General features: G+C 43.3%; 1 protein-coding gene across 1 annotated transcript in view; it reads left to right on the top strand.

The window, feature by feature from the left end:
* The window catches only part of Mthfd1l (methylenetetrahydrofolate dehydrogenase (NADP+ dependent) 1 like), a 130,953-nt gene that overhangs the window by 22,088 nt on the left and 80,889 nt on the right, over positions 1-27,976 (top strand). The window contains exons 8-15 of the mRNA XM_090337964.1: positions 1,746-1,857; positions 6,062-6,153; positions 8,400-8,497; positions 11,093-11,266; positions 20,468-20,604; positions 22,740-22,786; positions 24,979-25,086; positions 26,285-26,359. Of these exons, the coding sequence (XP_090194090.1) occupies positions 1,746-1,857; positions 6,062-6,153; positions 8,400-8,497; positions 11,093-11,266; positions 20,468-20,604; positions 22,740-22,786; positions 24,979-25,086; positions 26,285-26,359 (843 nt within the window). The remainder of the gene's footprint in view (positions 1-1,745; positions 1,858-6,061; positions 6,154-8,399; positions 8,498-11,092; positions 11,267-20,467; positions 20,605-22,739; positions 22,787-24,978; positions 25,087-26,284; positions 26,360-27,976) is intronic.

Here is a 27,976-nt window from a genome sequence, read left to right as displayed (position 1 = left end):
CTCCTTGTGTTCCAAGACTGCTAAAAAGAAAATGAAATAGGTAATGTGTCTGTGTGTCTGAGGAATCCGGTGAGATGGCACAGTGCCAACCATGAAGCTGGGCCAGTGGCTCATGCTCGTAATCCCAGCCCAATCTAGATAGATTGAGCCCGGGTTCTCCCCAAGCAGGGCGGTCAAAAATTACCGGTGGAAAATAGGGCTGGATGTATCTGCTCAACAGAGTTCAGACCCCAGTGCCCCCCAAACCATCAGCACCTCGTGCCTAAACACAGGTCACAGTTTTCCTGTGGAGGAGCTAGTTTATTCTTCCCAAGTTCTTTGGGGATCCACCCTGTCCAAGCTGAGAGTGGATGAGGATGCAGAGGGCGTGTATGTGTGCATGGCTGTTGGATGACACTGTGGTGAGAGCAGGAGTGATATTAGTGATGGGGATGATGGTGATGGTGGCAATGCCAGTGGTGGCAATTTGGAGATGGTTCTTCTGCCCCTCTAGGTGTTGGACCTAGCTTCTCGGCAATCACTTAAGACAGTGGTGGCTCATAAAAGATGGTGGAGGAAGGGCCATTTTTGTTAGGGTGAAGGGAAGAGTGACAGCCTTTGTCTTTCCCTCCTTCATTCTCCCTGTCTTCCTCCCAGAATTTCTCTAGCACTAGCTCCACGGTGAGATACAGCACCTCCACAGTTACGCCACCCACCTAGTAAGTGGCAGCTCCCGTCCCATGTATTTGCTGACTCCAGTGAGCTGGCACTTAGCATCGGCGGATGAGTGTCATGGTAGTTGTTTCTTCCCTGCGCCTGATAGTACCCTCTGTTTTTCCTTCTCGTGTGGGATACAGCTAGAATTGTCTGTTCCTCCGTGATACCTGCTCAGGTGGTTGTCCTGCTGGCCTCCCGGTTCCTGCCAGGCATGGTTCCCAGCACCAAACTACCAGAATCACACAGGGGCACTGGGCACATGCAGTCCTGTTTGCGTTCTGTCCTCTTTCTCAATGACGGAGAGAAAGCCACAGTTTGGATGCTCTACCAGGCTTTCTGTGGCTATGGCATAAATTCTATGTAGGTTCATTTTGCTGGTACCATTGTCCTGGCTGGCACCATGCTACTCAAACCACCTCACACAGCTTCACTCCCCAGCCCCTGTGCTCCAAGGCTAATTCATGAAACGGGGTACCACTAGCACCCACATTCCTTCCCATCTTTCATGGCCATCAGGAAAGGCCCTGCCCTCTCTCTTGCTGTCATGGCTAATAGTAAATACATTCACATACCAGATAGGCAGAAATGATGCCCTGAAGATGCTTGCAAAGTGTCCTTTTCTCGGCTGGGGATGTGGCTTAGTGGTAGAGTGCTTGCCTGGCATGCATGAAACCCTGGATTTGATTCTTCAGTCCCATGTAAATAGAAAGGGGTGGGGAACAGAAGTGGACATATGGCTTAGGTGGTAGAGTGCTAGCCTTGAGCAAAAGAAGCTCAGCGACAGTGCACAGACCTCAAGTTCAAACCCCAGGCCTGGCAAAAAACAGGAAAGAAAAAGAAGTCCTGTTCTCTTTTCTTTGTAGGATGTCTTAGCCATGTTCTGTCTGGAGTGACATAGGAGTAAAAGGAATGACTAAAATGATTCCATCTGCCTGTAGTCTGGAGCCAAACTCTGGAGTTGTGATTATTATTGTCTATTTCAAGTCATCTGCCATTGATCAGGTCTGTGCTACAGATTAAAAATGCATGCGTATCTTTGTTCTCTTTAGCTTCAGGATGCTGACATTGTGGTCTTAGGCTCACCTAAGCCGGAAGCCATTCCCTTGACTTGGATCCAGCCAGGAAGCACCATTCTCAATTGCTGCCCCGACTTCCTGTCAGGTAAATGTCCTCACCTTGGGGGTCGGGTGGGGGCTGGGATGCTGCCTCAGCAGGTGAGGCAGGGAAATAATGAATTCCGTCCGAGGATCTTGTTAGCTTTGAAATATACTGTGCTTGTTCCTGATTTACCAAGTTTCTAATCTTAATTGTTTCAAATTCTCTGGAATTCAAATGTTAAATTCAATCTCACTATGGCACCAATTCTTACTTCAAAAGTGAAATATGCAGAATATACAGTAGTGTACAGAAGAATATAGACATGGTATCTGATGTCATCATCTTTTTTTCCCCCTTCAGTCCCAGGGCTTGAACTCAGGGCCTGGGCACTGTCCTTGAGCTTTCTCTCAAGACTAGCTCTCTGCCACTTGAGCCACAGCACCGCTTTTGGCTTCTTCTGTTACCGAGGAATCGAACCCAGGGGTTCATACATGCTAGGCAATCACTCTACCACTAGGCCATACTCCTGGCCCTTATGATGTCTCTTAATGACATGTTTTGGTTTTGTTTTTTAGTTTGTGCTGCTCCTGGGGCTCACACTCAGGACCTAAGCACTGTCCCTGAGCTTTTTCATTCAAGACTAACACTCTGCCACTTGAACTACAGTTCCACTTCTGGCTTTTCTGATGATTCATTGGAAATAATAATCTCACAGACTTGCCTGCCCAGGCTGGCTTTGAACCATGATCCTAAGACCTCAGCTTCCTGAGTAGCTAGGATTACAGCTGGAAGCTGGTAGACATGGTTTTTAATAGCCAAAAGTCAACTTGCAGGTAGCAAGTCTTAGCCTACTATGTGTAAGAGTCAGGATAGTCTGTATGGATGAGGTGAACTTGCCCAGCTGTGAGTACATACCCACTAGTGTCTCAAGGCCTGCTGTTTTCGCTGCATCTTTTGGTGTTTGTTGATTCTGCATTTGGCACAACTGCAGAGTGTGAGGAAGAGAAAATTTCCCCTAGTCATAAGTTCCTTTGGCATGCTGGTTTCTGACTGCACTCCTTATGTGCTTCTTTCTTCCACATAGTGTTGCTCATGAGTTCTGATCCATGCACAGCTCCTCTCTCACTCTTCTGGATGCCACACCAGCTGGACTTTGGGTCACAAGAAGAGAAGGCGCTGTATGTGCCACTTGCTGTCTTGCACTACAGACCATATACACCAGTTTGCATTGTCTGTTCTTGCCAGCCCCTCCCATGGCAGATTGCTTGTTGAAATGGTCTGGGAAATGATTTAGACATGTGAGCAAGCACACAGCTTAGCAAAACTGCGATTCTCACCTGTGCTGAGGTGGGGGTTCTGCAAGTAGTCGAGGTGGCAGAAAGAGTGACTTGCTAGGTAACAGGACATGAGCTGCTGTTCCTTCAGCCCAGCATCTGAGACGCTCTTCTGACAACTCATATTTATAAACTGATACCAGCTCCTGGAGAATGGCTTTGTCCTATTTCTCCATCAGAGACAGAAGAAGGTGGAAAGCATATTTCTTTTCCCTAGTAGTTAGATAGGATTTTAGTTGAAGTCTCTGTGGTTAAAACAATACAAAACAAATTTCTCTCATCCTCTAATCCTTGCCTTTTGCCCAGAAATGATTTATAAGCCTGAAGTGTTGCTAATCTTTAAACAATACCAGGGGGATATAATTTTCTAACACCATTAATGCATTTGACAAGAGAGCGTCACGAAACACATACCCCCTAAGTGTTTTCTGAGCTTTCTCACAAGACTGACAGCCGAGTGGATAATTTAAGAGTAGAATGGCCCAAGGAAAGAAGAAAATTGTTTTCTTAATTTCAAAACATTCGCTATTAGAAACATTTCTTCCCTAGGCCGGGAGTTTGGCCTAGTGGTTAAAGTGCTTGCCTAGCATGCATGAAGACCCGGGTTCGATTCCTCGGTACCACATACATAGAAAAGGCCAGAGGTGGTGCTGAGGCTCAAGTGGTAGAGCTCTAGCCTTGAGAAAGTCCAAGGACAGTGCTCAGGCCCTGAGCTCAAGCCCAGGACTGGCAAAAAAAAAAACAAACCTAAACAAAGAAACATTTCTTCCCTTCAAGGGAAGATGAAAACCAAAGCAATTTTGCATGTGCATTTACTTTGTCCAAAAAATAATAATAATTGTTAAACTCATAGAGGAAAGTGGAGTTGTCTGTTTTGAAAACCAGATCGGTTGGGCATGGTACATTCTGGAAGACTGAAAGAATGATCAGTTTAAAAATAAGGAAAGTTGCTTGCTCTTGGTTTATGGTTTCAGAGGTGCCAGTTCTTGGTCACTTAGCACTTTTGCTTTGGGCCGTAGCAGCACTGGTCATTATGGAGCCCATCATCTCAAAGTGGCCAGAAAACAAGACAAGAGGAGGAAGGCGTGGAGTCCCAGCATCTCCTTCACAGACATGCCCAATGCCCTAACTTCCTCCCACTGGACCACCTCCTCCTCCTCCTCCTCCTCCTCCTCCTCCTCCTCCTCTTCCTCTTCTTTCTCCTCCCCCCTCTTCATCTTCCTCTTTGTCAGTTCTTGGGCTTAAACTCAGGACCTGAGCACTGTCCTTGGACTTTCTCAAGCTCCGCCATTTGAGTCACAGCACCACTTCCAGCTTTTTCTATGTACGTGGTACTGAGGAATCAAACCCAGGTCTTCGTGTATGTTAGGCAAGCACTCTACCACTAGGCCAAACTCCCAGCCCTGGGCATCACTTCCTTGAAGGTTTCACCACCTCACAATAATGTGATAGGCTAGTGAGCAAGTCTATTATACAGAGGATCTAGGGGCATTTCAGATCCAGGCATAGCCAGACGCCCCCTGATGTTAGTGTCTTAAAATGTAATTTCTTCGTTTTGATAGAAAACTGATCATATGACTTGTACAACAGGGATTTGTGTGGGCATGTTTGAATGTATGTGTGTGTGTGTGCATGGGCCATCCCTGGGCACTAACCCTTAGCTTTTGTGCTCAAGGCTAGCACTCAAGCACTTGAGGCACAGCTCCATTTCTGGCATGTGTGTGTGTGTTGGGGGGGAGGTTAATTCTAGATAAGAATTTCATAGACTTTTCTGCTTGGGCCAGATTTAAATCAGTATTCTCACATCTCATCCTTTCGAGCCCCTGAGTAGCTAAGATTGTAGGAATGAGCCACCAGCGCCCCTCAAATAACCCAAGAAAACCTGATCTTTTGTATCCTATTTTCCCTATTTCTTCTACAAATGGGTTGCACTCCCTCCTTATGCCTTGTTTTCACAGGCAGATCATTTCTATTTTCCATGTATTGTCTGATAGAAGTTGTAGATCCTTCTAGTAACATGAAGCCTACCTCTATGCCACAGTTTAGACTGATAGATAACAAAGTCTCTGTCCTTTCTTCCAAGCAATATTCTTGCTGTAATCATTTAAAGGGGCACTCTATGCACCAAGCACCTTCTATTCCCTGTCACCTTTCATTTCACAAAACCCTGTGAGGTTTGTTTTCACCAATCACCATGCCCAAAGTCAGGGTAAAGTGTAAGAGGAGGTATGACTTTGACTACTAATGTCTTTATATCTATCAGTGCTGCTGCCCTGGCTCACTGTATAGTCTAGACTGACCTTGAACTTATGATCCTTTTATTTATTTATTTTATTTTTATTTTGTTTTTGCCAATCCTGGGGCTTGAACTCAGGGCCTGGGCACTGTCCTTGGGCTTTCTCAAGGCCAGAGCTCTACCACTTGAGCCACAGCACCACTTCTGGCTTTTTTGTTTGTTTGTTTGTTTTTCTTTGGAGTAATTTATGAGAGATAAAAGTTCCAGGGACTTTTCCCCCAGATTGCCTTCAAATCACAATCCTCAGATCTCAACCTCCGTAATAGCTAGGATTACAGACATGAGTCACTGGCTCCTGGCTCCTTTTTTTTTCCCCTTTAATCACACTAGAAAGGATACTGTATTTGTTTGAGGAGACTTGTGTGCCTACACGTTTTTCTCTAGCTCATAGCTGCATGTGGTTTGCGAAAGCATACTTCCCACTATCCCAAAGTGAGTAGCCTAGGCACACATTTCTCTAATCTAAAGTATGAAATAGACCCAACTGAGAGCCAGCCCCAAGGCTGTGTCAGAGATGGTCCCTTGACCTTTCGTCTTATTGGGTGAAAATGAGCTAGATTCTCACAAGGGGCATATAGTTGGTCACAAATGGCCACATGCTGAAAGCTTTACTTTTCCCCTTTGGTATCTCTTGCAGGGAAGTTCAGCGGGGCTTCATCTGGGGCTCGCCACGGCGGGCTCATCACAGAAGGTGAAGTGAATCTCCTTGCAGCTGCTCTGCGGATTCAGGTTTGTTTGACACTGAGACTTGACAGTTTAGAAGTTAGGGGAGCAGGCCAGGAGTTTGGCCTAGTGGTAGAGTGCTTGCCTAGCATGCACAAAGACCTGGGTTCAATTCCTTGGTACCACATACATAGAAAAAAAGCTGGAAGTGGTAGAGCTCTAGCCTTGAGAAAGCCCAAGGACGGTGCTCAGGCCCTGAGTTTAAAGTCCAGCCTGGCGCAAAAAAAAAAAAAAAAAAAAAAAAGAAGTTAGGGGAGCAGAGTCTGATGATTCATCTTCGCTAACATTTTGTCAGGCCTCTTCTGTTTCTTGGGAACACCTAGTGTGAAGCCCATTTGATAAATGAAGAAATGGAGACTTAAATAAACGAAACTGGTTGCCCATGACCATATGACATATGGGTGGGGGTGGGGGTAGAAACCCAAATTAGGGTCTGTGAAATATGGGGTCCCCAAAATACAACTTAAAGCAATGAGTATTTGCCGTCTCATAGTTACATGGGTGGTGACGGGATGTGGGCTGTGTGGTTCTGGCTCGACACCTCTCAAGCAGCTGGAATCAAGATGCCAGCTTCGGTCATCTGAAGGCTAGGCTGTTGGCATGTGACATTTTATTCCTCCTTGGCTATAAGCAGGGTGTCTCTCAGTTCTGCATCCTGTGGCCCTCCTGATATCTCCTTGTTTTCTGTTTGTTTGAAGTTTGCATTCTAGGGAATCAGAATTAAGCTCGCCTCCTATAGGCAAACTATGATGAAATTTACAGCTATCTGTGTGTGGGGGTGTATGGAGGGGGGTACTGGGGCTTGAACTCAGGGCCTGGACACTGTCTTTCAGCTTTTTCCTTCAAGTCTGGCCCTCTACCACTCACTACACCTCTACTTCTGGCTCTTTGCTGGCTGATTGGAAATAACACTTGGGGATTTTTTTTTTTTCCCAAGCTGGCTTCATATCGTGATATTAGCCTTCCTAAAGTAGTTAAGATCTGAGCTACTAGTGCCATGCCACCATTACCTATTAATTCTAAAGTCCAACATCCCTAGTGCATCCACATAAGCCATGCGTCTTCCTTTGTGGAGCCCACAGAGATGGAGTGTGCTAGCTGTCGTCAATGAACATGCAGGAAGCTGAATTAGATACTAGCAAATCTTAGTTCATTTCTTTCTTATGTACAAAGCTTAGATGTCTAACAAGGAATATATGTTGCAATTCAACAAAAGCCAAAGTTTATTTCCATTTTAGTGTGATTTTGCCTATTTGCACGTATATACATGTGTACATACATATCACTATTCCGATAATTCAGTTTTCATTAATACCACTAGAGAGGGGTGGTATTTTATTGACGATGATGATGTTGATGATGTTGATGATCTACTAAGTATTGTTTGTTTGTTCTGATTTTTGTGCTGGTATTAAGCTAATAGTCAGGGCCTGTAGTCCTGGTGGGCTTTCTTTGTTCAAGGCTGCCAATATACCACTGGAGCCACACTTTAACTTCTGCTAATTGGAGATGAAAGTCTCATTGCCTTTTCTTCCCAGGTTGGATTTGAGCTGTGAGTCTCAGATCTTTGTCTCCTGAGTAGGTAGGATTATAGATGTGAACCACCGGCACCCAGCAAAGATTAGTATTTTAAATAGTATTGCAAACTTTGGAAGCTGAACATCTGAGCTGATCTAGCATGCAGTCATAGTCTTCTCATTTTTCTCTTCAAATGGAGATTAAGAATCCATTCACTCTAATCTGTATACTTGATGTCTTTGTTTGTTTGTTTGTTTGTTTTGCCAGTCTCTGGGCTTGAACTTAGGGCCTAAGTGCTGTCCTTAGCTTTCTCAAGGCTAGTGCTCTACCACTTGAACCACAGCACCATTTCTGGCTTTTTCTGTGTATGTGGTACTGAGGAATCTTCGTGAATGCTAGTCAAGCACTACCACTAGGCCAAACTCTTGGCTCATTTAAGCTCTTTGAATAAGACATACATCTCAAAGCTTTCTTTTTTTTCTTTTCTCTTTTAGTACCTAAGCTATGGTGTGGGTTGGGTGTTACACATATTTCCCATGTGTTCAAATTTTTCTTTTTAAGTGAAACCCATAAGCCTAATTACATGTAAATGAAATGCTAGCTAATCCTCTCTCAGGTGATTGTCCAAGTTCATGACTTCTCTGGTGGTAATACCCAGTTACAGTGCTCCCCAGTAGCAGAGCAGAGCCTGATGGCTGACTTACAGTCCATCTGTTTTCTCACTCTCTGTGTAGAACATGGTGAGCTGTGGCAGGCGATGGCTTCGAGAACAGCAGCACAGAAGATGGAGACTCCACTGTCTGAAACTGCAGCCTCTGTCCCCTGTACCAAGGTAACACAGTACTCCACTTCAGCCAATGACAGTTCATTAAGTCCCCAGCTCTCCAGGTTGTGGTTGGGAGAGGACACAACTCATGAGACTCTGAATTTGGTAGTAGGTCACTTTCTCTAGTCTTCCAGTTGCCCCACTATTTTCTCTGCTGTAAAATCCTCCAGGAAAATGTAAACCATGCTGAACATGGTCGCTGTATTCCATCAGTCCTAAAAACACATTATTTCATTCCAGTCCTATATTAAGTAGCTAAATTTTTTTCTTCTTCTTTGTGTTCCAGAAGATGTTAACCTTAGATTTGACAGAGTATGCTTATCAGGGCTAGAAAGGCCCAGTTCATAGATCATCTTGGGTTTCTACTCTAGAGATAAGTGACTAACCAGAGCAGATAGCAACCTGTGCAGTATCACATGGGAACTGCCCTTAGTGTCTTCACAGCTGCTTGATAGGGTGCTCTGTAGTGAACAAGGTGGACACCTCCTTCAGAGTGGTATTTAATGAGGTCTAAGTTATGTGTTCTTTTGGGATAAATGTACAGTTGCCAACCACTCAGGTGACATAGAATATTGACATCAGTTAAACATGGTACCAGAGTCAAAAAACCTGTCTTGTAGTGAGTCATCAGTCTGTCCCATCCCAATGAACTGGCCCTGTCTCTGTACCCAGTCTTTCCCATCCCAGTGAACTGGCCCTGTTTCTGTACCCACATGTGCAAATGCCAGCTAATATCTGGCAACACTGGGAGGCACAGAGGGTTAAACAGATAAGACCTCCAGTCATTGACCAAATTTTCAGTGGCTAATCAGTTGCTTTTTAGAATTATTCTGTGTTCCCTTGGGTGGTCAAATGATCACTGTGACTCTGTCATCCCCTCCAGCTCTTTTTCTTCCCCACAACAGACTAAACATCTTAGTCTTGGTCTGGGTTTATTAGCACATAAATCCCAGTGAACAGTGTTATTCTTTGTAAGGTGACCTTGTAGTTGTGCAATCAGATTCCTAAAATATCATACTCTTTCTAATGATTTATGTTATAAGACCTTAGTTTTTACAAGTAAACCAATAAACTATACTTACAGAGAGCTTGAGAGATGAGATAGATTCCATTCAATTGTATATCAGTCTTTCAAATTAAATTCTACTTGGGGAAGGAGAGGGGTTGGTAATGGTTCTTTAGTGTATTAACTAAATTCGATGTTTAGAGCCCAAAAATAAAAAAAAGAAAGAAAGAAAAGGAAAAGAAAATTATATCACTGTTCTAACTGGGACTCAGTGAGGAAAGAGAAAACTGGAAAGTTGACAAGAGTAGGCTCTTCAATTTAAGTGATGGTAAGAAGAGAAAAACAGGAAATACACACACACACACACACACAGCTGTACATATGTATACATATATAGATATGCTTTTTTAAAAATATATATATATCTATATATGTATACATATGTACAGCTGTGTGTGTGTGTGTGTGTGTGTGTGTGTGTGTGAATGTCTTGCTGCATGACTGAAAAGATGAAGTAAGATTTTGGAAAGTCCAAGTGAACAAGGATTGTGTCAGTAGCTTGGGGATTGCCTAGGGGAAGCCAAGAGCTCAGACTACCCTGGCCTGGGCTGGCTTTTCCTTCTTTTGGTTTCTCTGGTGTCAGGTTGAAGGTATGTTTAGTTGTCACCTCCTACACAAGGTGAGATCACTGCTGTGTCCCGTGTGAGAATTCAGGGTCCTAATGTGACTTAAGTAGATTCTTGCACTGATAGTTAAAATCAGAGCCAACGCCCTGCTTTGGGGTCCGGGAGTACTCTGCTGTTCTCATGGAGACCACTGTATTACCAGTAAATTATCAAAGTGAGTAGGGAAATGGCTGTCCTCTTTGGTGTGGCTCCCAGGAGCTATTCCTCAACACCAGGTCTCCCACGGGTAGGGTTCTGGGTTAGCCCTACTGCAGAAAATAGTTTCTCATCGTATCAGAACAGTGGACACTTTGCCTCAGGAAGAGACAAGCCCGTACACAGGCTGGAGTTGAGAGCTGTTTGTAAGACCAGCAGCTCACCTTGTAATAAAACAAGAGGTGTTCTTCCATGCTCGGGCAGTCATCAGATTTCCTGTCTGAAGTTGAGCTGCAGGCACTGCATCCCTGTACTGGCAGTTATATACTAAACAACATTTGGAAATAAGATTTTGGACTGGATAGGGAAGAAAAGGGAAATATGGAGCGAGATAAAGCAAAATAACCTTTCTACACACTGAGTAGCCAAGAGGCACACAGGACCAGTACAATTGAAAAGCACTGTGCAATAATCTTGCTCGTGGACCCACTTAGATCTCTGTTAGGGATTCACCCTCACACACCTCGTGGCACACAATTTTTTCCCAGACACAATTCTCAAATGATGGTGTGGGGTTTGGAGCCCCATCTCCTGAAAACAATACTTTCTCACGCATGTTAATTGTTCACAGTTGCAATTCATGCCGTCTGGGAGAAGGGACCACCAAGCACTGGGTTGACTTAACCATTGGCATGGTGTGAGATTGTCTCCCCATCCAGCAGTGACCACCTAAGCTGAAGAAACGTTGCTCCTTTTGTATTTCTTTTCCCCCAGTGACATTGAGATTTCAAGAGGACAGACTCCAAAAGCTGTGGACATTCTTGCCAAGGAGATAGGATTGCTTGCAGATGAAATTGAGATCTATGGGAAAAGCAAAGCCAAAGTCCGACTGTCCCTGCTGGAAAGGTTGAAGGATCAAGCAGATGGAAAATACGTCTTAGTCGCTGGGTAAGACAATGTTTAAAATCTGTTCTAAGGAGGAGACATGTTCTCACAGCTGTCTTCCATGCTGATATCTTTCTTCCACCCAATTCTCAAATTGGACATCACTTCATTCAATTCATTTGTTTTTCCCCAATTTGACACAGGTAAAGGTTTTTTTTTGTTGTTTTGTTTTGGTAGGGCTGAACAAATCTCCATGAAATATAAACTGTAACATATTGCTAATCCCATACTTTATATTTTTTTTTAATTTAAAGAATTTATTAACATTGAACCGTACTTTATTTTTTATTTCTCATGTCAGGTTGTAAACTCATTGAACTTTTTAATTTATTTTTTTCATGATACAAGTCAAAATAAGAATTGGAAATATATTATTTTGAGCTAAGCAAGGATTTTGGGTGTTGTTTTCTGTTTTACTTAGAAATAAATAGTATTTCTAGCTGGGCTCTGGTGGTGCATGCCTATAATTCTAGCTACTTAGGAGGCTGAGATCTGAGGATGGAGGTCAAAGCCAACCCAAGCATGAAAATCATGCGACTTTTTTTTTTGTTTGTTTTTTGTTTTTTGTTTTTATTGGTCATGGGGCTTGAACTCAGCCTGGGCACTGTCCCTGAGCTCTTCAGCTTAAGGTTACTACCTATCCCTTGAGCCACAGCACCATTTCCTGTTTTTTAGTGGTTAATTGGAGATAAGAGTCTCATGGACTTTAGTGCCCAGGCTGGCTTTGAACCTTGATCCTCAGATCTCAGCCTCCTGAGAGCTAGGATTACAGGTGTGAGCCACTGCACCCGGCTTTGTGAACTTTTTATTTCCTATTAACCACCAGAAAACTAGAAGAAGTGCTGTGGCTCAAGTGGTAGAGCTCTAGCCTTGTACTGAAGAGCATAGAGACAGCACCCAGGCCCAGAGTTCAAGCCTCATGAACAACCAAAAAAAAAAAAAGAAAAAGAAAGAAAGAAATAATATTCTTTCTTATTTTTGTTTGGTATGTGCCCCTACTAGGGTTTTGAACTTAAGACCTAGCATTCTCATTTGGCTTTTCCACTCAGGATTGATGTTCTACTTCTAGTTTTTTTGCTATTTAATTAGAGATAAGAATCTCTTGGATTTTTCTACCCTTGATCATGATCCTCAGATCTCAGCCTCTTGAGTAGCTAGGATTACAGGTGTGAGCGAGCCACTGTACCTGGCTAGGAGTAATGTTTCAAAATGTTCTATTAAGTATATGAATCCTCTATTTTTTCATTACTATCCTTGGTATTTCTTTTCTGTATTTTTACATTGCAAAGCCTCATGATTTCTCTCCCCTTTTCTGAAATTTCAAAAGTAACATTGGGGGGCTGGGAGTGTGGTGTAGAGTGCTTGCCTAGCATTCACAATTCCACAGGTTCAATTCCACGGTACTACATACCCTGAAAAAGCCAGAAGTAGTGTTGTGGCTCAAGTGGTAGAAGGCTAGCCTTGAGCAAAAGTGCTCAAGGACAGTGCCCAGGCCCTGATTTCAAGCTCTGGAACTGGCAAAAAAAATATATAATTAATTAATTAATAATAAGTAACATTGAGCCAAGTAAGGGTGGTTCACACCTGTAATCCTAGCTATTCAAAAGACTGAGATCGGAGGATTGTGGTTCAAAGTCAGCCCAAGTAGGAGAGTCCATGAGAGTCTAAACTCTAATTAACCAGGAAGAACTAGAAGTGGAGCACAAGTAGTAGAACACTGGCCTTAAATAATGACAACCAGAAGAAACCAAAACTCAGGTACAGTGCTCAAACCTAAGTTCAAGCCCCAAACTTTTTTTTTTTTTTTTCAGTCACCGGGCTTGAATTCTGGGCCTGGGCACTATCCCTGAGCTCTTCTGCTCATGGCTAGCGCTCTGCCACTTGAACTACAGCACCACTTCCTCTGTCAAGCATTTTATTGGAGACAAATTCATAATTTTTGTCAGAAAGGGCATTTCAAAAAAAAATCAATTCACAAGCTGAAAAAGAAAAAAAGGATTTGAACCATTTATTCAATATGACCCAAGGGAATTTAAAGGCCCATATAAATTCTTGTGTTGTGCTGACATTTCATTGCATTGACCTTTGCCTAAACCCAGGCTTGAGGCACAAAACCCACTTGGGAAGCAGAGACATTTCTTCTAACTGAACTTGAGTCATAATTAACTTTGTTTTAACATAATCATCATCATATGTAATCTTTCTGTTGGTTGGTTATTTTAAAAAATACATATTCTGTCACTGTCAAAAAAAAAAACATTTTAGCTGGGCGTGGTGGCTCATGTCTGTAATCCTAGCTACTCAGGAGGCTGAAGTCACGGTTCAAAGCCAGCCTGGGCACTACAAAGCTCGTAAGACTCTGATCTCCAATTAATCACCAGAAAACCAGGGGGGGGGGAGCCGAGGGGGGGAGGAGGAAATATATATATGTATGTACGTATATTTATACATTCAGAAATCTCCTGCCCTGCACATAGCCCTGGATGCGATTCCTCAATACCACATACATAGAAAAAAAGTCAACCTCACAGCTTGTATAGTGTAACCATTTAGGGGTCCGTTTTTAACTTGGACTAGTGTAACTCCTTCATGCAATAAACTGAAAAGAGGTTTAAAAAAAAAAGCCAGAAATGACACTGTGGTCCAAGTGGTAGAGCATTAACCTTGGGCAAAATGTGTCTAAAGACAATGCATCGGCTCTGAGTTCAAACTCCAGGACTGGCAAAAAGGAAAAAAAAAAAAAGTAGAGAAAATAAAGCCAGGTTCTGGTAGCTCATACCTGTAATCTTAGTTACTCAGTAGGCCACGATCTGAGGATCACAGTTCAAAGCCAACCTGGTCAGAAAAGTCTGTGGGATTCTTATCCCAATTAATTACCAAAAGATCAGAAGTGGAGCTGAGGCTTAAGTTGTAGAGCACTAGCCTTTAGCAGAAAGCTCTCAAGCCCTGAGTTCAAGCCCCAGATCTATTGGTTTTTTAGTGGTTAACTAGAGATAAGAATCTCATGGACTGTCCTACTCAGGCTGAATCATTATCCTCACATCTCAGCCTCCTCAGTAGCCTGGATTACAGGCATGAACCACCTGTACTTGGCCCAATGTTTGAAATGTCAGAAAATAAAGAAGAATGCCAAACACCCCAAATTCTATTAGGGAAAGAGCAAGTCATGTTAACATGAGACCATCTTGACCCTGGTAGAACCTTCAGAAGTGAGAGCATTCCACCTGTGCTATGGCTTCCTTCTGTGACTGTGTACAGCACCGTGCACTATATATGAGAATGTGGGGCCATTATTGTTTGCATGATTCAGTGACAAGCATCGCAGAGCTCCATCCTAGGTAGGTCCCCAGACATGTAGTGAGCAACACTCCTGAGGAAGCCTGGTCTGTGTCACACACTGCCCAGACGTCTCCCCAGACTCAGCAGCACCCACAGTCCCTGTGGGTCTCTCTGTGGAGAGTAGAGTTTGTTTGTTGTTCTGAAAGGGCATAGAGTACAATATGATTGTTTTCTTCAAGGATATAAAGGCAGAAGAATGGCTTGAAAAATCTGTCAGGGATAGCCCCGAGTACCCACTAAAATTAACTTCTGGTTTGGGCCATTGTGAACAGTTCTAGGATGAACAGCATTGGGCATGCATGTTTGTGCATTTGTCTAATCATCTCCTTAGGAAGTATCCCCAGAAGTGATTCCTCCTTTATCTGCCCTGGGTTGGCTCAGGATCTCTATGCACACTAAAATCTATGAATTGACATATTGCCAGGTACTGATGGTTCATGCCTGTGATCCTGGCTATTTGAGAATCTAAGATCTGAGGATCAAAGCTTAAAGCCATTCCATGCAGAAAAGTCCATGAGACTCTTATCTCCAATTAACCATCAAAAAACCAGAACAGAATTTGACTCAAATGGTAGAGCTCCAGCCTTGAGCAAAGAAGCCAAGTGAGAGCATAACGCCCTTAGTTCAAGTCCTAATACTAGCACAAAGAGTAAAAAGAAAAACAAAATGGCTTACGATTTGCATACAACCTAGATACATTTTCCTGTATACTTTAAATCAACTCTAGACTCCTTACCATGCCTAACACAATGCAAATGCTAAGCGTGCTATGTTGTGTACAGATTAATGAACTAAAACTGTCTGCACATATTCAGTATAGTTTCTTTTCCAAGTTCTTCCTCCTCCATCCCTGGACAAACTGCAAGAGAACATCTAAGTTCTTTCACTACCTAGGATCCCATCCCTGACAACCCCAGAACTGAGCAGCTTCAGGAAGATTTAGTACCCCCATGCAGGGTCAGGTATGTAGAAGGAAGCACAGCCCTTCTTAACTCCTGGGTTTTTAAAGTATGTGATTAGTCAGTGTTGCTTTTATGGAAGTATGTTGTCAATTTATTTGCATCAACTAAGTACACTCTTGCTTTGTTTTTCCTTGCTTTAGATAAATTTGGTAGGTGCATTTGCTAATTTTCCCTTTGTCTAAGAGGGGAGGATTTGGCCAATACCTGAAATAATAGCTTGGTGATCAAGTCCTTGCCAGCGTTGGTGAGAGTTTGGGTTCAATCTCCAGGAAAGAGGAAAGAATAAGTAGTTAGAAATCAGATGATTTACAGAAACTTCCAGAAAGTATCTGTATAAAAGAAGGAAGTCACGTAGCAGTTTTGTTTATCTGTTTTTGAAAGAAGCTATGTGTGCTTATTCATTTAGGATGGCAACACAAATCTGCACAAGGCGTTCCTTGAACTGGGAACACAGAATTGATACTTGTAAAATAAAAGCCAGGGTAATTATTGTTATCTAGTTCCAAACCTGGAGTCAGACCAGCCAGGTCTGGCTTCTAGCCACATGTTAGATGCTGCTAGCTCCCATATTTCCCTCCGCTGAGGGCAGCTGTGCATAGCAAAGCCCACTGTCCTTGAGCCAGCAGCAATATGGGCAGCTGAGCAGAAGCCAGCCCACCATGTCAATAGAAGGGAAAATTGAGCCTGGATTTTGCACATACAGATTTAATACCAGAAGCCCTGAAATAGTGATTCATATTCCATACCTAACAGACCTATAGAGCAAACAAAAATTAAATGTTTTTCCTATACAACTGCATGCAAAGCTGCCCTCTGAGAGCACAACTCTGGTAATTGACTCCCTTGTGTATGTATGTGTGTGTGCTTGTTCTAGTACTAGGGCTTGAACTCAAGGTCTTACTCTCTTGTTTGGCTTTTTTGCTCAGGGCTGGCACTCTTCCACTTAGTCACTTTTACTTCTGGCTTGTTGCTGGCTAACTGGAAGTAAGAGCCTCACCAGTTTGTTAGAAGTTGGCTTTCAAATGGAGTTGTCACCTCTCAAGCTGCCTGAGAAGCTAAGATTATAGTCATGAGCACCATGAAAAAGCCAGAAGTGACACTGTGGCTCAAGTGGCAGATTACTAGTCTTGAGCAAAAAGTGTACAAGGACAGCCCAGGCCCTGGATTCGAGCCCCAGGACGGCAAAAAAAAAAAGTAAAGTATAAATGACTGTTCCATCAAATAGAGAATTTTTCAGAAAGTCTTTTTGTTCTAGAATGACTATGTGAGTGTTTAGCATAAAGGTCAGTAAAAGGAAGAAAAGAGTCCCCTGTTACTCAGAAGAATTTTAAAAATATTTTTTTCTATATATCCATCCTTCTCACACCTTCCAATTATTACCATTTTGTGTCCTAAACTCTGTAACATAAATTTCCCCCTATGTGTTGGAAGAATTCTGATATCCAGGACATTTTTCAATAACCCTAAATCACAATACTTTGGTTATTGAACATTTGAATGATGTGTAAATGGGATTTAAATGTGTCAATAGAGAGATTTTAAAAAAAGCACCTTATCTCATTAATAATCCCAAATGCAAAACAGATTCATTTTGAAAAGCTATTCTTCTAACTGTAGGATTTCTGTGCCGTGAGGCTCATCTGTCTTCCATCATCTCCACATCTCCTGGCTTTTCCACCTACACATCACTTTATTTGCTTTGCCTAACAAAATGAAAAGTATTGGGAATTGTTCAAGGAAAGATGCCAAAAGAATCTTCGGGGCTCTTGAGTTTTACATATTTTCCCAGTTACACTAATGAAAAGGAATTTTGTTTGAGAACTTGACACAGAGTGCAGCTGCAGGGCATTCAAATGTGTACTTGGTTTCTAACAGCTCCTTGCTGATTCCCGTACAGAATATTCTAGAAATCAGTTGCCTGGACAGAGCAGTCAAAAAAGAAAGCTGGGAGCAATGGGTGAACAATGAAGATTGTGTCATATCACCTTTTTTTCCCTTGCTAAATACCTGACTTGATTTTCTTTTTCCTTATGGTACAATGTAAAAGTAACTTCATAAACTTCTTTTTTTTTTTTTGCCTCTGTATCCTAAGTAAATATCTGTCCATTTTTCTTTTATTTGTACTACTTGTAGAATAAAACAAATGGATTTAGGAAGAAATACAACCAAATGGATTCTTGAGTTTATTGTTAGATAGTAAAAGGCTTTCATCATAAATCATGCTGATGCCATGATAAAGAGTATGTATTCATAGGCTGCTGGGACATTTTGTTTTGGAGTTCAAGGTTAGGCCATGGCCAAGCTATTGATGCTGCCCAACAGGGTCCTGGCTGTAGAGAACCCTCCCTTTTTACCCCTTGCCTCTGTGTAAACAGTCTCTGGCTCTAGATTGCATCCAGATTGTCACAGAGCATTTTGGCAAGTTTTTACTGTAGTTGACAATAATACTGTTTATCTAAGGAAAGGCATCATTAAATCATCCAATGTGCCTCAGACAGGTAACAGGGATGAAAGGAAGTGAGTTTTCTTCCCTAGCAAGATTATTATACTTTATCTGAAAAGTCATAAAAATCACATTGTATATTCTGTGGGCATTAGGAGCTGGTGGCTCACACCTGTAAGCCTTACTACTCAGAGGGCTAAGGTATGAGGATCACAGTTTAAAGCCACCTAGACAGGAAGTCTGTGAGACTTAATCTCCAATGAACCAGCAAAAACACAAAAAGGAGTTGTGGCTCAAGTAGTAGAGTACCAGACTTGAGCAAAAAAGCCAAGTAGGGGCACAAAGTCCTGAGTTTGAGGCCCTATACTGACAAAATAAAAAATAAAAGTGAAAATAAAATAATGGCATGGTGTGGTATACACAAATGTGCAAGTTACACAAAATCACAGTAACATCGCCATAAACAACATTGTGGTAGAACTAGGGAAAAAAATACAATGAACTCAGTACTGCTTCTTTTGGAAGTCAACTTGTTTGTTTGAGCTAAGTCCGAGGGGAAAAGAATTAAACAATTTTGGTATCTAATGCAGGAAAAGGGTAAAATAAAATTTTTATTGCAACTCTCCTTTTATGGCTTCCAATAAATACATCCTACTTTTCTGATTTCTCTTGAGTTGTATTCATTGGCAACAAGTTGCATGGTCCCTGTGTTTCTAATTAAGAATTGGATCCCGGCTGGAGTTTTGAGGTGATCGTGGCTGGGCGGGTCGATTGTTGGCTGTCTCCACCAGCTCGGCTAGCATATGCTTGGGAAAGAAAATGAAATTATTCGTATAACTCGGTTAAAGCCTCCCACTGATTGCTTTGCGAACAGGAGATGCTGATATACTGGACTATGTGTAATACTATGCAGGTTGTCATGCCTGGGCTTTTAACTGCTTTTATTTACTCTGTGTGTGTGTGTGTGTGTGTGTGTGTGTGTGTGTGTGTGTGTGTGTGTGTGTGTGTGCTTAAAAAAAAAAAAGTAAAGCTTAATGGAAAGCTTAATGGTTGACTCAAGTCAAAATACCTTGTGTGACTCTGAGCCTTCTCACTAGCTCAGCACCATCTATGTTGTTGAGACAGATGCCGGGTTGACAGATCTGCCTTGGGACTGGTGAGCCTGAGGTTTGCTTCTCCAAGAGGAATCCCAACTGGGTTACCACAATGGTCCCAGTGACTAAACCCACTAACTCTACTTCATGGTCCTTAACCTCCTTCAGACCCCAGTGGCCTATGAATGTGTTCACTTCCACTGGCTCTCCTCTTGGCCTCCTTTGAGATACCCCTTTCACAGCCTGCCTCCATCTCTGGGGTTCTGGTAGGTTTTTTGTTTGTTTTGCCAGTCCTGGGGCTTGAACTCAGGACCTAGGCACTGTCCTTGAACTTACTTTGCTCAAGCCTAATACTCTACCACTTGAGCCACAGTGACACTTCTGGTTTTTTATGTGTAGATGGTATTATGGAATTGAACCCAGGGCTTCAAGAGTGCTAGGCAAACACTCGACCACTAATCCACATTCCCAGACTGGGGTTCAGTTCTTGTATACTGTTCCTTCTAGGATTCCTTTGGCTCTAATGAAACCTTGGAAGAAAATGTATGCAGCCATTCTGTTCCAGTTCCTTTTCTTACCAGGCCCCCTGTCCCTGGGCCTTCTTTCCCATCCCATGCTTTATTTATTTATTTGTTTATCGCAAGAGAGTGTGCTGGTGTTAGGACTTGCACTCAAGGCTTTTTTGTTCACGCCTGATACACATTTCTGCTTCTGGCTTTTTGCTAGTTAGTTGAAGGTAAGGGTAGTAGAGACTTTTCTATCCAAGCTGGCTTCCATGATCCTCAACTCCTAGCCTCCTGAGTAGCTGGAATTACACAGGTGGGCTAGCCTCCCTTTTCTTTAGCAATGGGAATCCAATTGTCACCTTGAGAATCGAGTTTCCCATGAGTAAACACTGTGTGATGACCGAGACACCTCGGAGCCAGCAGGCTCCCTTATCACTTCCACGTGGTGGGGACACATTGTAGAAATATACAGATGGTGGGAAATGTAGGATCTCTTCTCCGGGAACTCTGACTCTTCCTCGTTGACTCCAGTATGTTTGAGCCTGGCCGTATCCCAAATAAATGGTGCTGAGACACCAAGCTCTCCCCAGCCAAAAGACAACCTGGACTTAGAACTGTGAACCCCAATCACTTTGTGCTTTGGTCCCTTGTCTCTTTCCTTTCTTGTGTCGCTATCTTGACTTGGGCCAAAGTGTGCCATGAATGGCGAGGGCAGAGACATGCATCACCGAGCGCATCGGTGAGGGTTTTGTTTTTCTCCACCTCTAGTCTATACCTCTGATGTGGATCTGATGTCTCAGGTAGGTTTGACATGGATTGTCGTAGGAATGTGGTTAAATTGACTTCTCCTCCCTCATCAGGATCACACCCACACCCCTGGGAGAGGGGAAGAGCACGGTCACCGTTGGCCTGGTGCAGGCACTCACTGCCCACCTCAAAGTCAACTCCTTCGCCTGCCTCAGGCAGCCTTCCCAAGGACCCACCTTCGGAGTCAAAGGTACTGGGCAACTAGTCTGCCTATTTGATTTATTTATGTATTGTCAAACTAAGATGTATTCGTGTAATAGAAGATAGGAACAGAATCTGGAGACAAACAGTATTTTTCTTTGTATTCCATCAATTCCCTAAGGCCTTATTACTTTAAACTGAAGTATCTCTGGGGCAAGGTGGCTCATGCCTGTAATCCTAACTACTTAGACAACATGGTGGGGGGGAGAATTTTTTTTTTAATTTTAAATATTAGAAGAAAGTCATCCATGGTGTTAAAACTTACCAGAAGAGATTTGCTTGCTGGTAGCTTACATCTGCAGTCCTAACTCCACAAGAGACAGATCTGAGGGACATGGTTCAAAACTAACTGGAGCAGGAAATGTCCATGAGACTCCTATTTCCAGTTAACCACCACAAGCCAGAAATCGGATTGCAGCTCAAGGTGGTAGAGTGCCAGCTCATGAGCGAAAAAGCTGAGTGACAACGCAGAAGCCTGGTGGAAAAATGGCTACCTGTATGTCCCCGTCCAGTCAGCAGGAAGGAGTCTCTCGACTTCATCCTCTTGGGCACAGGGACATGGCAGAGGGAGCTGCAGGATGGAGGTCTTCATTGAGGGCCCCCCCCCCCCGCCCGGAAGCTGCTCCCTTGGCTCTGTTGTTCTGTTCTGTATGCGCCCAGCCTGTTGGGCTGAGCAATGTTAAAACTGCCAGTTATGTGATGTTTTATCATCCTAGCCACAGGGGAAGGTCTTTCCCTCTCCACACTGAGGCGCCTGTGCAGTTGGCCCCAGGTCTCGGCTCATGGGTGTTGCTACACAGGACAAGCCTAGGGAGCTCTGGAGACAGGCTGTGCGCAGAGCTAGGATGAAATTCTTCTCTGGCTCTGTGGAGCTGGTGTCTGGCACGTCCCGTTCATCACTCCTTCTGCATTGATTCAGCATGAGGTCATTCCTGAGCTCACTTACAATCGTTCCATTGCTGCAATGACTGAGTGCTCTTGGCAGTTCATGGTTTCTAGCTGTATTATGTTTATATCACTGTTACAAACATTAATAATTCCTAACTCATTAAGTACTGATAATGCAGGGAGGGCTATACTTTATGTAGTGGAATGAGTCTTACACTTGGATGGAGAAAATCCAGGTTTGCTTTGCAGCTGTGTCTCTCACCGCTGTGTGACCTGAAGCCAGCCACAATGTCTTTGAGCTTATTTGTAAAATTGTAATTATGGTACCAGGCTGACCAGGTTATTACATGCCAAGTAGGATCCCATAGAACATTGCTAGGCAGGTACCCTACCACATTTTTTTTTTTGCTGTGTGTATGTAAGAAAGAGTATGAGTGAGTGAGTGAGTGAGTGAGTCTGTGAGTGCTGGGGCTTGAGTTCAGAATCTGGACACTATCCTTGAGCTTTTTGGCTTTTTGGTATGTAATTGGAGATACGAGTGTCATGGACAGCCCAGGCTGGCTTCAAACCTCCATCCTCAGAGCCCAGCGTCCTGAGCAGCTCGCAGTTTAGGTATGAGCTGCCGACACCAGGGACCTTGTGTTCTTTTCCAGTAGCATCCCACATTTGTGTCCACACCAGCCTCTAGACCACAATCCTCATTATATGCACTCCCTGAATAGCTGGGACCGGAAGAATGTACCATTGTACCTAGCTTAAAGGTGGTTTGTCTTATCTTCAACATGATTTAGATGAATCACAAGAACCTAATAATTGATCAAAAGAAAAATCTTCTATCCAAAGGTATATCTTCCAGTAATGATATCTGCTGCATTCCTTCTTCCCCCACCCTCCCAAGACAGGGTCTCATTAAGTAATCCAGGTGGCCAGCCTGGAGTTAACCAGTTCCTCTGTGTTCTCCCAGGAGCTGAGATTATGAGTATACACCATCACACCTGGCTACTGTTGTTTTCTAAACAAAGAAATGGACATCTTGGAAATCCACAGCTGAACATAGTGTGAACACTTGTTGCTTGGTGCTTTCACTCCTATTCTGCCCGCATATACCAGTGACCATTCCATGCTCCTGTTGGAATTTCATCTGATGGGCCTGGTTGGATGTATCCCCCACCTAGGTCCTCCCTGTGTGTCTGCACTCGTGACTGACTCACTTCTCTCCTTTGCTCTGTTGTTTAGGGGGAGCTGCGGGTGGCGGATACGCCCAGGTCATCCCCATGGAGGAGGTGAGTCCCCCACGTGCACGCTGCCGATCCTTCTCCACCCACGGTCTCCCTCATCGTCCTAAAGCCCCGAAGACTCGGAAAACCAAAAGCAGTTGTGTAACTCACACAACGGCAAAACTTGGCCTTGCCACTGGGAGCTGCGCACGCATAGTGCCCTTGTGAATTGGCTTTCTCATGACTTCTCCAGCACCCAGTAGATGCTCACCTCGACCCTGCCTGCAGTACTGGATAAATCACTTGTAGTGTATCACACTACCTTTCTCAATTCTGCCAAGTTTTGAATTCCCAAACCCACGTGACATAGGAACTCAGCGTTAACCTGCGTTAGTGGGTCCAGACTCCCTGCTTTCCTCTGTCCCATTAGCTTCTGGGGGAAAATGGGCCAAAAGAACCCACAGTGGAGATGCCTGTTTCCAAGAACATTTTCTTCATCTTCCATGACGCTTTGCCATCACATTATTGCACTGGTGTCTTCTGTTTGTCCATTCTGATCTGCCTTAGCCTCAAGGTCAATAGGACAGTAACAGGATGTAGATTGGGTGTTTCAGTGTCACTCTGGCCCCTGTACAGAGTATAGACTTAGAGCCACTGTGCATGACTTCCAATTGTCCCAGAGGAAAGATGGTGGCTGTGAGGATTGAGAAAAGGACCACAACTTCCTATTTGTTCCCTGATTTTTATGGATTAGATGTGAGGGCTGAGAACAAGGCATGAGTCTGGGATGCAAATCAATGGAGTCATTTATTGAGATGGGAAAGCAAGGGCTGGCAGGCATACGTGGTGGTGTGTGGTGGAGTCGTGATCCAAAGGGAAGAGCTGTCTCCAGGGCCTGAGAGCCACCCAGGAGGAGAGCAGGTAGACGGTTGGAAACAAAAAGTCAATCCCGATGAGAAAATGGTCAAAGAGGTTCAAGAAAGATATCAGAAGAGAGCACTAGTATGGCACTCCTGTAGGCTTGGCTGCTCCGGATGCTGAGATCTAGAGGGCCAGGGTTTAAAGTGAGTCCAGATAAAAAGGTCTGTGAGACTCTGTCTCCACAATGATCAGTAAAATGCCAACTGGAGACCTGACCCAGGCGGTTAAGTGTCAGCCAAGCAAGGAAGTGAAACGTTAACATTGAAACCCCTGAGTTTAAACCTAGTACAGATAAGAAAGGGAGGGAGAGGATGGGGGGGGGAAGGGCAGGGGAGGTGGGGGGAAGAGAAAGTATCAGTTACCATTTTACTTGTCAAACTGCCCGAGATGGATTAAATAATAAAAAAGAAGTAACAGCAGATTTTGGCAGCAAGAGCTTGTACTTCACTGAGACTCCACTGGCGGGGTGTTGACTAAGGCTGGTTGGGAGGAGAAGGACAGCATTCTTAAGCATTTTTGAGGGAGGACTGTCTTCTCAGTGATGAAGCAGCATGTGTAAAGAATGTGAGGGAACATTGAACTATAGTCATTAAATCCCCCGGAATATCACACCTTGAGCGGGGTGCTCATGGCTCAGTCCTGTGATTCTAGCTGTATAGGAGGCTGAGCTCTAGGGATCCTAGTTCAAAGGCAGCCAGGCCCCCCACCCCCCCCCAAAAAAAAATCTCTGTGAGACTCTTATCTCCAATTCATTCAAGTAGTAGAGCTAGCCATGACTAAAAAGCCCAAAGGATGTTTCTTTGCCTTCAAAAAAGAAAGGAAGAGGGCCGGGAGTTTTGCCTAGTGGTTAAAGTGCTTGCCTAGCATGCATGAAGACCCGGGTTCGATTCCTTGGTACCACATACATAGAAAAAAGCCGGAAGTGGTGCTGAGGTTCAAGTGGTAGAGCTCTATCCTTGAGAAGGTCCAAGGACAGTGCTCAGGCCCTGAGCTCAAGCCCAGGACTGGAAAAAGAAAGAAAGAAAGAAAGAAAGAAAGAAAGAAAGAAAGAAAGAAAGAAAGGAAGGAAGGAAGGAAGGAAGGAAGGAAGGAAGGAAGAAAGAAAGAAAGAAAGAAAGAAAGAAAGAAAGAAAGAAAGAAAGGAAGGAAGGAAGGAAGAGAGAAAGAAAAAATAGAGAAAATACTACACCTGGATGGAAGGATTTGTGATGTACTATGTTGCCAAGTAGGAAATCTTGTTAGATGGGGCCGTATGTTGTTTTATTTATTTAGGCAGCCTTTTCATTCCTGCTGTGGGTGTTTGAAACAAATAGAAAGATGTGACATTTCATTTCTAGTTCAATCTTCACTTGACTGGGGACATCCATGCCATTACAGCTGCCAACAATTTACTAGCTGCTGCCATTGATGCGAGGATTTTGCATGAAAACACTCAAACCGATAAGGTAAGAGGATTCCTTGTTGGCTACTTGGGGGAGGGAGATCTTATCTTGGGATTCCTGAGACCTCACAGAGTTCGTGTTTTAAAGAGTCTGTAAGCTCTCTAAAATGTACAGAATGGTGTGAATTATAGAGACGGGTATGATGGAACACACTTGTAATCCCAGCTATTTAGAAGGTAGAAATAAGAGAAGTATGGTCAAAGACCAGCCTGGGTAAAAGAAAAAGCAACAACAAAAGTTAGTGGGAGACCACCTTTCAAAAAACAAGCTGGGCGTGTTGGCCCAAGTCTGTACCCCCAGCTGCTTGAAGAGAGGGCCCATGTTTTGGTTAAATCCTCAAATGGGTTTGACAGTGCCCTGCTGTTAGGAGTTTTACTGTCCCCCTAGTTAAGTTAAACCTTATTCCAGATGAGTGAGTAGTTTTAAAGGTAATTGATACACAAGTCCAATCTCTAAGACATGGACAGGTATCTTTTTAAGATGGACATTTTATGCCACTGGCTTACATGTGCTGTTAAAGAACTCTGCAGCCCTGGCGGGGATTCACCTAAAGGCAGGCTAAAAGTTAACTCATGCTAGAAGCCACAGAGTTCTGGTTTCTAGTCTCTCATCCGTACTGTCCATGATCTTAGCACAAGAGGGCACTTTCTGGCATGTTTCACTGTAAGTACTTTAATTGCAGTTAAAGGAATTTCCTTGATGGGACCGGAAGTTTGGTCTAGTAGTAGAGTGCTTACCTAGCATGCACAAAGGCCCAGGTTCGATGCCTCGGTACCACATACATAGAAAAAAGCCAGAAGTGGTGCTGAGGCTCAAATGGTAGAGCTCTAGCCTTGAGAAAGTCCAAGGACAGTGCTCAGGCCCTGAGCTCTAGCCCAGGACTGGCAAAAAAAAAAAAAAAAAAAGGAATTCCCTGGAGAGTCTTTGGAACATAAACCAGATAAGCATGAACTTGACAGTTGTAAGACTGTAGATTGAGAGAAACATTTATGGAAACTCTTGGCAATGTGCATTATTTCAGCTTTAGAGGGTTATTAAGATGATGGAATTGAAGTCTGCATGGTTTACCTTCGTCTCCAAGTTTTAGTAGGGCCTGTTTGGTTAAAAACAGAACAAACTTTGCCTTCATCTGAACTGTCCGTGTGTGTGGTTGACTTCTTGACCTTCAGTGGGCTTTTCTTTTGTTGTTCTGTTTCCTTAGGCGCTGTATAATCGTCTGGTTCCTTCAGTGAATGGTGTCAGAAAATTCTCAGAAATTCAACTTGCTCGGCTGAAAGTAAGTTTCTATTTCATGCTTCTTTTTTTTTTTTTTTTTTTTTTTTTTTTTTTTAAGAAAGGGAACTATCCTAGAAAACCATCAGGAAGTTTTTGCCAAAGCCAGAGAAATATTGAACTTGCCTTGATTTTGGTTTTCAGATACTCTTTTGGGTGTTAAACTCTAAAGAGACTGAAGAATATACTCTCCAGAGCTCAGGATTAGACGCCTAACTCTGGATCATAAAGCAAAGAGCCAGGTGAACCTATAATAACTCTTTGAGAACTCATGTTCCTCATGTATGACTAAGAGGACTGCTTGCTAATCTACAACGTCCTAATTGGCTAACAAATAGCATTCGTATGTGTTCTTCTCTTCCAAAGAGGATTTTGAGGATTCGTTAACATTTTTCAGAAATGACCTTGAAATGAGCTAACCTTGATAATCCACTGCCTAGGAGATGTTGCCTTCATTCTTGCCCAAACTTCTCACCATATCTTTGTCTTTAAATGCCCTTTCCACTCCATTGCATAACCACTGCTTCCTCTAGGTCTCGCCAGGGATTAAAATAGAACCCTTTGTGGCATAAGGGTGGTATAATGGGTTAAGACCATTATGTAAGTAGTCTTAAAATTTCAGCTGCACGCTGGTGGCTCACACCTGTAATACTAGCTACTCAATAGGCTGAGATCTGAGGATCAAGATTCATAGTCAGCTAGGGCCTACAAGTTACCAAGACTCTTATCTCCAATTAACCAGCAAAAAGCCAGAAGAGAAGATGTGGTTCAAGTGGTTGAGCATCAGCCTTGTGTGAAAAAGCTAATCAAAAGCGTGAGGTCCTTGTTTCAAGCCCAGTTACACACACACACACACACACACACACACACACACACACACACAAAATTCACCCCTTTAGTCAGGTGTGCTGGCCTACCTGTACAATCACACTTGTAATTCTACCACTTAAGCTGTGGTGTGAAAAATCTCAGGTTCAAGACCAGCCTGGGCTAGATAGCAAAATCTTATCTTAATCTGCTGCTCCTCCTCCCCCAAAATTTATCCTGTGGCTTATTCTGAGCCAAGTTTAGTGTGACGAGTGTAATGGAGGATTCCATTCCTAGCAGCTATAACAGGCCAAGTTCCTATTTCCTGGATCTTTTGCATACACTTTCATTTAAAATAAATAAATACTTTTTCTCTTATTTATTCCTACAAGATAAAATCCAAACCAAACTTGCAGTCTTCCTGCTTCAGCTTCCTAAGTACTGGGATTACTGGCATGAGACACCATACCTGGCTGAAAAACACTCTTAAGATGTTTTCTTTACAAAAACCAGTGCCTGAAAATATCACATTTATTCTCAGTGTGTTACTAATCTCTTGTTTTGAAACAGAGACCTATGCCTTACTTGAATTGGAATTAGTGTTTGCAGAGAATTAGAACTAATGCTTCAGTGTTGTGGACAATGGTTCCGATTCCTTTGAATACCCGGTGGCCACCTAGAGTGACCTAGGGGCCTGGACTGCCATGCTGCATGCGGCCACTTGGACACCACTGGCAGATCCATTGCTTCACAAGTATTCCTACTTGTAGAAGATATTTCAGCTTTGACATTTCTTTATATCATTTGACCTGAC

This window comes from Megascapheus bottae, chromosome 8, assembly GCF_031878675.1.
Source record: "Megascapheus bottae isolate mThoBot1 chromosome 8, mThoBot2.hap1, whole genome shotgun sequence".
NCBI lineage: Eukaryota > Metazoa > Chordata > Mammalia > Rodentia > Geomyidae > Megascapheus > Megascapheus bottae.
The sequence above is the reverse complement of the archived record's forward strand: the minus strand, read 5'-3'. Positions and strand labels throughout refer to the sequence as shown.